The sequence below is a fragment of the Scaptodrosophila lebanonensis genome, unplaced genomic scaffold (genome assembly GCF_003285725.1).
Source record: "Scaptodrosophila lebanonensis strain 11010-0011.00,11010-0021.00 unplaced genomic scaffold, SlebRS2 tig00000001-arrow-pilon, whole genome shotgun sequence".
Taxonomy (NCBI): domain Eukaryota; kingdom Metazoa; phylum Arthropoda; class Insecta; order Diptera; family Drosophilidae; genus Scaptodrosophila; species Scaptodrosophila lebanonensis.
The window spans coordinates 19,526,010-19,538,174 of NW_022060529.1; the positions used below are offsets into that span (position 1 = coordinate 19,526,010).

General features: G+C 37.4%; 1 protein-coding gene across 2 annotated transcripts; it reads right to left on the reverse strand.

Annotated features, from left to right (window-relative positions):
• Positions 1 to 305: 305 nt before the first annotated feature.
• Positions 306 to 7,210, reverse strand: LOC115627259 (troponin C). 2 transcript variants are annotated; one of them, XM_030522897.1, is made up of 4 exons: positions 7,178 to 7,210; positions 1,765 to 1,792; positions 1,309 to 1,704; positions 306 to 1,251 (listed from the first exon to the last, which is right to left on the reverse strand). In XM_030522897.1, exons 1-4 carry the CDS (start codon positions 7,193 to 7,195, stop codon positions 1,217 to 1,219), a joined length of 477 nt encoding a protein of 158 aa, XP_030378757.1. In that variant the 5' UTR covers positions 7,196 to 7,210; the 3' UTR covers positions 306 to 1,216. The 2 variants fall into 2 exon arrangements, with proteins under 2 accessions (XP_030378757.1, XP_030378749.1); XM_030522889.1 differs by lacking the exon at positions 7,178 to 7,210 and adding an exon at positions 2,032 to 2,654.
• Positions 7,211 to 12,165: the final 4,955 nt, after the last annotated feature.

Consider the following 12,165-nt stretch of genomic DNA (forward strand, 5'->3'; position numbering starts at 1 on the left):
TAATGTTCTAATAACCAGTGCGGGTTATACTTGTATTTGTATATAGTAGTACATGGGAAAGGTATTAAAAAAAGTTATTTGTATTTCTTTTAACTTTTATTTCAATTAAGTTTCAAGAGCACTAAAATAAATATTACTTGCTAATTTTTAGAAGATATCTGCGTTACTTACCATCATAAATTGTCAATTATTGGCGAAGTTAAGTGATTGATGCATAAAATATGTTCTATAGAAAATAATTGGATAAGAAAACGCATTTGATGTTATATTTGCCTCTCTCTGCTCCTATTTGTTTATTCATCATATTGCTGGTTTTTAAATCAATGATGTTGACATTTATAATTCACGATGTTGATTGATAGATAGCTTAATTGATCCATTACAAAATCGTGTATTAATATGCTAATATACGTATGTTGGTCTTCTTTGTGTCAATACCTTAAGTGTATGCGAATAATCTTAACCTACAGCTCAGTAGATATTATTATAAGTAGCTTGCGAGTAAATTATTTTTCTTTTCTTAATGGGTTAACAAATGTATTGCTGTAACTTATGTTTTTTTTTTGTGATTTTTCCTTTGCATCAAACAAATAAACGATTAACGACGTATAATAAACGATAACGCTATTAGTGTTTCAATTACCGATCGATGTCGGTGATTGACCATAAAAATGTTCCAAATCGTAGTCAGTTGTATAAAGTCTTTTGTCCGATCGTCGTTTATATTGTACGTACTTGTATACCTACAAAATTCTGCCCCGGCTGCAATGGGCCGCTTCGATATTTCGAGCACGCAAACTTGATTTTGTAGTATTCCATATGGGTGGTGTGGTGCTTTGTTGGGGTAAAAGGTGGAAGGAGCAATAAGAAACTGTCAGAGTGTTTTTGTGTCAGTTTGGCTGTTTGAAACATTTTATTAGTAAGAATGTAAATAAAATTACAGAGAGTCAATTATTGGTATACTTGTATGTTGTATCAAAAGAGACCAGACCCCTTCTTATGTAGCGACTTATTGAACAATTAAATCAATAGGTCTAAATAGAACAGGACGGCGTGAGCACATGAAGATCGCTCTCTGAGCTAGTGTGTGAACTTGTTTGTAGTCTGGGACAGGAGATAAATGTACTGCTAGTAGGTGGGAGATATGTGTAACAACTCGATCTGTAGCTTCCAAAGCTAATTAATCAGTTGCATATGACGAGATAGTTAACGCACTTTAATCATCGCCGCCAGTCATAACTTCCATGAATTCTATGAAAGGTAGGAGAGTATTACGAAAGGTCAACACCGGATTCGTGCTTTGCTCACCATCGAAATCAACGGTGCCCGAACCGTCGGAATCAATTTCTTCAATCATCATGTCCAGATCATCGTTGGTCAGCTTGTCGTCCAGTTCCCTTAGAATTTCGCGTAACACTCCGGTCGTGATGTAACCGTTGCCCTCCTTGTCGTACAGACGAAAGGCTTCCTTCAGCTCAGCCATCATGGCCTCGGCATCTTCCTCAACCAAGAAGCGGGCCGCCAGCGTTGTAAACTCCTCGAACTCAATTTGTCCGGAGCCATCCTCGTCGACCTCAGCAATGATTTCGGCCAGCGTGGCGTCGTCCAGCTGATGGCCCAACATGCTGAGGATGGTGCCAACCATCGCGGTGTTGATGTATCCATTCTTCTCTGGATCGAAGGCATTGAAGGCATTGCGCAGTACTGCAGGGAAGGGGGAAAGAATGTCAGCTCGAGATAATCCAAGTCAGTCACAGTACTTACGCGCAATTTGTTCCTTCCCTAGTTCTTCCTGTAACGAAAAGAAAAGAATATAAAATTAATGTCTGACCAGAATAGTGCTATTCTCTGCGGCTATTAAAAGAAATGGAGATATATATTTGGTAGCCAAAAATAACAATTGAAGACATACACATTTTTCACACACAAAGTATGCAGACAAATCAGAAGGCTAATTACTGATCACTCGAAATTATTAAATAAATCAGGTATGCATCGGTTATAATCCATTTGCTTTCCGGGGCCACTTACCATGATGGCTGGTAGGGTTCACAGTTTAGACGACAATACAGAAAGGACGTTCAAGACAACAATAACAACACAGGCGAGGCTCACGGATAATTTGAAATCACAACGACGAGTTTTGTGGCACAGGATCAAGGATATAAACTATTGCGAGCTTGCGAATTTATTTCATATATGTATTAAATATTATTATTAATTTTTAATAGTGAGCGCAAACGTTTTGGGCCGAACCGTCGCGGAAACTAAAGTGAAGATCAGTTATCGGTTGAAAGCGAAAAGAACGTTGGCAGATAGTCGGTGTTGGTTGTCGTTGTCGTTGTTGATGAGGATGGCGGCGAAGTGTTGTGGCTGCGGTTGCGGTTGCGGTTGAGGTTGTCGTTGTTGGGTCGCACATGCGCCTATACTCGATGCGTTGAGAGGCAGCAGCAGAGGATGAAGAAGACGTAGTCGTAGACGTAGATGAAGAAGGCGATACTAAAGACGTTGAAGGCGTAGAAGACAGGTGTAGTATTACTACTAACAACGCTGCCACCACTCAGTGGAAAGGCGTTAGAGACGTGCCAAATAGTAAGGAGCCACCGCTAGGCCCCTCCACTGCTGCTGCTGCTGCTGCCACCACCGTTGCCACCACTGCCACCGTTGCCACCGCTGCCACTGTCGCTAGCAGCACCTCCTGCTGTTTCAATCGAAGATGAAGGAATAAAAACGCTCGCCGCCCGAATGCGACAAATTATGTTCGCAGAGTCTTCAGAGCATTGCAGCGACGTCTTTAGCGGCAGCGCAGGCCTCTGAAATCTGCAGTCGACGCAGCCCCGTGTCTGCAGCATTACAGCAGATTCAGATACAAATACAACGACAACAACAACAACATTAGAGTCCACATTTTAAAATGAGGAAAATGTGCATATTTTGTTTGTTGCGCTGCGTTGTCGCAGATTTGCACTTGTTAGGAATTTTTTGTGAAGGTGCACGCGGCCAGCCCGCCTCCCCGCGTCCCCGCGTCCCCTTGCATATGACAAATGTGTCTATGCATCTGCGGTCTGCTGCTTTTATTTATAACTGTATATTAATGTATCTTTCTTTTGAATGCATTTTGCACTGACGAGTGCGCCGCGTTCTAATGTGTGAAATATTTTGTCTCCTCTATATATTTTCGGCCTTTCAAACGTCGATTATTTTTGCATTTTTTTTTTTTTTTTTGTTTCACGTTATTGTTTGCCTTCGGCGTTGATGTTGCCAAATAGTTGTATGTATTTTAAAACTAGGCGATTCTCATCTGAGCAGCCCATGGATACATCGATGGGAAAGCTGTTATGAAACCTTTACAGCCCACAAACTTTGCATTCATCGTTAATAATTATGAGTGCCGAATAAATTCAGCACGAAGTGTGTATTGTTTATGGATTTTTCAACTCTGTCGGACCAGAGTCTGCCATTCTAGATAAGCATTTGATAATAAACAAAGAAATATTTCTTAGGACGCTTGCTGATATTCAATATTTTTAGGCATGCTGTAGAATATTAAGCTCTTCAACAGATAGAAGCTATTACTTAACAGAAGCATTTTATTGGGATTACAATTTAAGTTACAAAACGCGGTAATTAAAAAAATAAATAAACTCGTCCTTTCTCGGACCTAGGAGAATCTGGATGCTAACTTTGGTTATTCTAGCTTTTATAGTTTCTGAGATCCTTGCGTTCATCCAGACGGACAGACAGACGGACGGACAGACGGACGGACGGACAGACGGACGGACGGACATGTCTAGATCGATTGCTTTCGTCATGCTGATTCAGAATATATATACTTTATGGGGTCGGAGATGCTTCCTTCTGCATGTTACATACTTTGCACAAACCTAATATACCCTTTTTACCCTACGGGTACAGGGTATAAAAATTGAATGAAAATGCAAAAGCCTACAAATAAATAAATAAATTCATTATGAATATACATATGTAGGATTTCTGAAATCCTTGACGTTTTCAACATATGTATTTTTAGAAAATTGAGTTCCCTATCTTGTCAAATAAAGCAATGTGGAATATAGAACTAGTTACTGATTTTGGAATTTTATAATCAACCGACTTAAAGTGTAATGAAAGAAATAATCAAGCGGCATAAAAAGAGAACTCCAAAGCATTTTAATGAAAAGAAAAAGAATACTGGACTTGCAGTTTATGTCATAGAAGAGAAGCTCATTAAAAAAAAAATGTTGCTTTTATTAATATTATATTGATAATCGCTATAATAATAATTAAAATAAGAACTCGTCTAACACTGCTCCTCCAACTAGTATTTTGATATCTACTCGTATACATTTAAACATAGATATGCATATTAGTTATGGAAATGCTTTTAAACACCTTCTAAATGCGTATACTAAGCGCAAATTCTATTTTAAAATATGATTCTTCAATTGCAGTTGCCATTGCATTGCTTTTACCGGTCTCGAGGTTCATTTTTATAATCGTATAATTGTTTGATGCAAAACGACAGCAAACAAATTGTAAGTGCCTTTAGAAATTTATAGCTGTTTCATTGTGATTTCCCATCCCCCTTTGAGTGGCGAATTCTCTTTCAAAATGTTGTCATAATTCGTTCGTTTGGCACCAAAATAAATAAATTGCTGTAAGTTTATTGCCGCTTGCTGTTGAAAGCGTCTGTAACCAATTCGTCGTCTTGACGTCGCGTCGCGTCCCGTCGCTCTTTCAGTTGCCACTGCCGTATTTATTTTTAATTGTACCTGGGCAATGCAGAGCGTAAGATCCGTATAGAAATAAATAAACATCCGAATAACAGGTAGTTGACAGGCAGACGTCAATTTGCTCGAAAAGCTTTTAAAAACTAGAAGCGATTATAGTGCTTAGACAGGACGTCTACTTCAGTGTTCATTTGCACATATTTTGTGTTCAAATCGATGAATGAATATTTATTTTACTTATTCTTTCGATAATGGCATTTGACACTGGACTACTCCCAATGCCAAAATGATGAGTTCAACAATAAGAGACCAGCTATTTATTTTTGTGTATAGTATCCCCGCTTTCCAATATCTCTTTGCCACAATTTGGACAATTCTCTAGTCTAGTTTTCGGAGTTGTGTCATACGGCCTCAACGAAGCAGTAAGCAGTTGCTTCTTTGAAGCCCAATACTCGTCCATTTGTCTGCATGAACACCAGTACCTTGAATCGCCAATAATTAATTGGCTCCGGTTTCTCGAGTTCCGAGAAAGGTTATAGTGATTTACGTACCACTCCACTTCCCCCTTTAAAGACAATTTACTATACTTAGCTCCTCTAAATCTTGAAATTTATTTCACAAACCTTAATGAACAAATTTTAATGTAGTCTTAGACGGAAATCTAATCTTTGTTAATCGGGGCAGATTAGAGTTCAATAATAATAATAATAATAATCAACCTGCACCTAAGAGTTTAAAAGTAGGTGAAAATACTGGGAGTAAGATGGAGTTAGAAGATGACCATATTGCCATTATTCGTCATTCTATATGAACGAAAAGATATGGAAGATTTGGCAGCTAAACTAACCAAACGCATTAGTCTTTGGAGCCACGAAAATATGGTTTTGTTTTCATCTTCCATCGTTCAATTTAATCGTTGTATAACGAGTTCTAAAAGCAATAAACTGCCTACCCAATCAACCAACCACGAATCAGTTCTTTTGAATTGAAACCAGATGTACTTAGATCTTTCTTATTGTTGGAACTTATAGATCAACAAAGGTTGCAAATCGATGCACAATTACATAGCTTTATTCAAGAGAAAATTAAGTTGACTGACATATATTTGACCCCTACAACAACAATATTAAGAACAGACAATGACGACTGAAATAATCTTTTTATGAAACAGTTAATATTTCGTCCAACCATTCATTCCAGCCTTCAATTAAAAGACTAATGATTGGTAGCATAATCATGAACAGTCAATATACTGCGGCCATTTACAAAATTTCAGGGGGGCAGGCTAGACTTTAAATAAATTTCAAAAAGACATTGTTAAACAGGCATTATCTTCCACAACTCAGCTGAAATATGCTGCACTCAAAAAACTTGGATGAAAGTTGGTGAGCGGTGGAAATACACTGTCAACTGCAAAATTGCGCATAAAAGGTGTAAAGGTGTAAAGATCACAAACTCACCCAAACCCTCCTGAAAATCCAGGAGCCAATGCTGAGAAGGCGGGTATTACAATGGATAATACGAGTAGATGAAAAAAATTCAAGAAAATTGGTAGCAATAGAAACGCCTTAAAACATAGCATGACGCTAACGAATCAATAAACCGCTCTCCTAACTGATTTCCAACATCTCAAACCAGGTCTTACCTAACCTAACCTTATACATCTAGCCCTCTAATAAGCATCTTTTTAAAATAATGTTCAGCTTCTATAGTGTAAGAAAGAGATTTTCAGCGTGTTAAGACCGAGTTCATATAAAAGGAGGTTAAGCGAGGGGTAGGTGTATATAGTATTTGACTTATACTATATGTAATGAGAATCAATTACCAACCTATTGAAAAGGACTGCACTTCTATATTAATTATCCTGTGTATGGGCTTGAGAAATCTTTATAAACTGTGATCTGAGATCGAGAAAACTGAACAGCAGAACAACGTATGAATTAAAAATATGTTATGTTTGGATTCATCGTAAAGGACTTTATCTAACCCTAAAGTTGCTATATAACAATTGTTTGTTTAGCTCTTCTATGACGCTAATTGGATTTACAAACCATTGATAAATAAATTGGTAATTCAGTTTATATTTCGATAAGAATCTATAGTTGATGAAAATCCGGGAAGTAGCCGTGTTCTTCAATTAATGTTATCATCTTTTTGCACACAAATCCAAACAAATTTGCAAGTAAGTGAAGTAAGTAAGTGGATCTACGTAAGGGTATCCAGTGAATCATCCAATGAAACCTTTTTCTTTTTTTTTTTTTGGCATAAAGCTCTGATTGTTTCTGGTTCAAGGATCACTAAGGTCATGTAAAACTTGTAAAAACCGATGCAATTATTTTCCTGTCTGACCACAAAAAAATAATGACACAAAATTGACTCGAAAATGCAAAGCAAAGAACACATCCTTATTATGAAGTGGCAAGGTCGGCAGCAGGAAGAGTACCAACCATTGTTGAGTTGCCCATGTTGGAGTGGTGTTTGGTGCTTGGATTGACTTGACTTAATGATGTTCCTTGGATGGGCTAGCGATAGCTCATTTAAATTTGTTTTGCAAAAGGCGCAACGCGGAAATTTTGCCGCTTCAACTAAATGACAGAACTGAACTAACTGGACCAACCGAATATGCTGATGGAGGCGAGCAAACGGACACATCCATACGCACACGCTCGAATGCGGCCCCGGCCCGTAAACACCACACCAAACACACATACATCTATACGCCCGCACAGTGACACACACACACACACACACACACACACACACACACATACCCATACAGACACACACACAACCAAATCGATTTGGTCGTGTAGAAATGGCGAGGAAGCGCCCCATGACGTCGACGATCGTTTGAGACTGTTTTCTTTTGGAAATCCACTATAAATCCCCCATTCAAAATCGAAATAAAGTCAACACGACACTGCAAAGACAGACATCGCCGTAAGTCAACGAAACAACTGAAAAACTAGACGAAAGCAAACCAACAAACAAATGCCGCCCACCCACTAAAATAATTAGTGTGGGACAGAGATAGCCGGATAGCCGGATAGCCATATACCCTTGTGTCCAACAGGCGTCGGGAATGTCGGGGGCAGGCACTACGCTTGATTATTATTGCTTCGTAATTTAGGCAAAGCGAAAAAGATGGAAAATAAATAATGTTCAATAGAGCAGCAAGAGTTGCTCATCAAGTGCCAAAAGTCAAAAAAATATTGTCTACTAAAAATTGAATATGAATATTGTAGGCGTTTGCGATGTCTTTGTGTGTGAGTGTGTGTGTGTGTGTGTGTTCTCACACAGATACTATGTATACTACTTGGGCGTATATGTCCGATAATTATTTGGAGCACAGCCCCAAGTGCCGCGCCTTCAGTCAAACCCATGCGCTTTCAAATAATTCAAATATAAGAGCAGCAACGACACTTGTAAATACTTATTAAAGACACCGTCTAAAATATCGAACAAAAAAAAAAAAAAAAAAAAAAAAAAAACGGCCGAGAGGGGCTACAACATTTTTCACAGAGTCAAGGCGGCAAAGAAATGATCCACAAACCCCTACAATTTACATATTTAGCCGCTTTTATATATGTATGTACACGCATGTCTTTGCAAGAGTATTGGTTTTCGTCCAAAACAAAAAGACAAAGACACAGGAAAACTATTTGAAATATGTCTTTACAAACGTTTTAGTTTTCTTTCAGATCAGTGCACGCGAAATTGTATGGGCGTAGGCGTTTGTAGGACCCGTGTTGTGGTGGATGGTGGGCGGGAAGGGGGTGGGGGGTAGAAGCGGAAGGCCTGCATCTTAACACACGCTGGTGGATGTCATCAAAGATTTTGACATAAATACCCAGAAATGACGGCACTTCTGCCCCACACACAAACGAAATCATTATGACAGAAATTAATTAGAAAATTCATGTCAACAATTATTATTTTCCCAACGTTTTCTCAGCGACCATTTGCGAAGCGTGTGCGACTATGTCAACGAGTATGTACATACTTGTATGTATGTATGTATGTTTGTGTGCTTAAATATGTAGAATAGGTGTCATAGCAATTTAGCATTATTTACTTTTTGTTGTCGCTTCTCTAGTAAGGCTCTTCAAATCAGGCTCTTCAGCATCGCAACAGAGCCAGGAACATATCCAATAGCACCAACTGACCTCAGACCTCTATTTGTGAAGGTTTTGATAATTGGGACATATATATAATTTGATTCCTTCTCTTCCTTTTAGTTGTAACTTAAAAGGTTTCTCTTTTCAAAATAGGCATTTCTTTTAGTTGTATATGAATTTTTTTTTAAATTAAGCCACTCGCCAGAAGTTCATTTAAAACAATTCGATTAGATGCATATTTAACTTATTAACTCGTTTAAAAAATATGAAATTTAGTTTGCGAAAATGTCAAACTTCTATAGCCAACCAACCCATAAAATTGATCCTAAAACGAGTTGACATTTATTATGGCCATCAATTAAGGCAACATTGATAAGCCAGAGTTATAAGTAAAACAAGAGAGAACGCTACAGTCGAGCAAGCCCGACAGTGTAATACCCTGTACCCAGGTAAACTTCCGTCACTGAGTTATATGCGCCCATAGCAGCAGCAAAAAGAGGAAGAAGAAGAGCGAACTTGATGCTGCAGTTTGTGGGGTTGTACTGGCGAGAATTTGTTTCGCTAATAACTTTTCTCAGAATTGACCGAATTGGATAAAATTTTAAACAACAGTAGACAATTATATATAATATATATATATATATATATATTATGTGTGCAAAGTTTAGTTGAGGTGGCATTTGAAATGTGGACGCTATTGACGAAATTCTGTAGCGGGGGAAGGGGGGGAAAATTAATTACAGGGTATAATAATGGTCAAAGAGCATCACTCTTATACTAATTTTTCATCCTTTTAGTCAAGGGCATTTGCTAAAATTTATGACATAAAATAATTTTTAACATAATTCACCTCAAATGTTATGATTTGATTTTTTTTTTAAACCTGTACCCAAAGGGTAAAAGGCTATACTAGTTTTGTGCGCATGTATATAACACACAGAAGGAGGCATGGCAGACCCCCTACAGTATATATATTGATCAGGGTGACAAGCCGAGTCGATATAGCCATGTCCGTCTGTATGATCGCAAGGACCTTGGAATTTATAAGAGCTAGGACTACCAATTTATCCTCTTCCAGTAATTTACAAGCCATTTGCTTGAAATATTAGAAAACAAACCAAATTGTTAAGTTTTAACGTAAAGTATTTTGTTGTCTAAAAAACTTGAGAAATTGTTTCTAAGTTAAACAAATAAAACGTGGTGTGAAATGTTTTATGTATAACCAGATGCAGTAAAGATTACAAAAACTATGTTGCGAACTGTAATTACATCAATTTTTGAAATGCTTTAATAAACATATTTATTTATTTATCTAATTACATAACATATAGTATGTACTATAATTAAAATCATTCCAAAGTTGTGTGTATTTGTGGTTGTGATTAACGCAGATATAATTTGACTTCGAACACCATAACCTTGAAATTTTGAATAAAATAACCAGATCGGGCTTGTTTGGGAAAAGCTGGTGGGTTAAATTATTCGGGTAAAAATTTGTTCTACAGTTTCTTAAGAAAATTGTTTTTTTTTTTTTGGTTTGATTTTTGGGAAGAAAAAGTCATTCAGTCGATCTTATAAAGACAGTCATTCATGCCGATCGTATTAAGACAGGTCCAATGTGTCCTTTACATTGTTTTCGGTGTGTAAGCTTGTAATACCCAGAAGGATCTAGGTTTCTTTTTGACGGACATAGAAAATATGTCGAGGCCGACCATGTGAGATGATTTAGCTGTCAAGCAAACGATATGATTTAAATAAAATTTTTCAAAAATATGGGAACCAAATTGCATATTGGAAATATTTCGGACATATCTGGAGGCCTTGCATAACTCGAGATAAAAGAGTATTAAAGCTCGCTTTTCTTTACATTTCAAGACTAAAAATTCGTATTTTTGATTTGAGTAAGAGACTTATCATGGTAGAAAGACTAAACCATTAAATGTTTGAATGAAGAAAGCGACCTTAGAAATCGTCGAATTATAAATTTTTTAAATGACTAATACTAGTCGTAGAAAGTTGAATAAAATCGATAAAATAATGTATTACCAATGTACGAGTACGTTTCCTTAAAAGAGTGTCTTCAAGTGTTTAGTTTTTGAAAAGGTCTCTTTATATAACTTAGTTATTTTTAAAATATTTTGTTTGGAAAATGTCTTTATTTGAAAATAAATATATGATCATTAGCTCGCATGCAACAAATAGTGCAGTGCCGTGCAGTGTCTAGTTAGAATCGAATAAATAGCAATGAGAAGAATAGCCGCAGCGAAAAAGGCATAATGGATCGGTAAGTGTATGGGAAATATAAATAGAACTTACACTAGAAGACGTGGGTATTCGCTCACTGGGTCTCTGGGTTAGTGCACCCAAAACCAACTATAAAGACACGTAATGCTCACAGCGAATCGCAGTGCAGCGTCCCAAAGAGCTACACGGATTTTACGGTCAAGAGCATGTTCGTGTAAGTACGAAAAGATCAGTTGAAAGTGTGCACTTTCTGTTGGCCAATCTGACGTAGATAGACATGTTTCATAAAATTGTGAAGCGGCAGTATTTTAGGCACAATGTCCGCAAACGACTATAGAAAACAAATGCCTGACATTGAATAATCGTCATCACTTTGGACGCACCCGCATCGTTAAGATAAATTGGCAATATATGTTCCGAGTCGCTCATTGTCTTTCATTGTCCTCCCCTGGTAATAGCTCGTTGACAGTTAAATTTAGTTAATTTTGTGTTGCTTTCTCTGCGATCATTAATAATTTAAAGGCATTAGTTGTGTAGTATATAATTAGTTAATGATAATATCAGTTGGACGAGAATTATTCTAATGACCAATCCATTCGTTGGTCCTTTAAAACTTTGCAGACAGCAATCTTATTTCCTATAACCAGTCATTTGTAAAGCTACAAGTATTATGCAACTGGTATCATCGACAACAATCCAACGTTTTGTCATCGGACGAACGTGGCGTGTTGCAAATATAATGGCAAATCTATAATGCCCACATTTTTGTTGGCCCAGGGAAAAGCTAAAAATCTCAGCACGCGACGCAACTCACGCGATTCGTACAGGCAAAGCAATAATCTAGCTGATTTCGTGGCTATGCCGCACTGCTTGCTACTAAGTATATATGTATAAATAGCCAAAATGTTGTGCTATAATTATATCTGTTTGCGTAGCCCATTTACCGTCTGATTCTGTGGCGTTGTCATCAAGTACTTGGCACTTACAATCCTACATACATTAGATATTAGAAAAGCACATTAAGTACATTGTAGGTGGTACTTCATTTTATTTGTTGCAGAGGCGAATCCCTA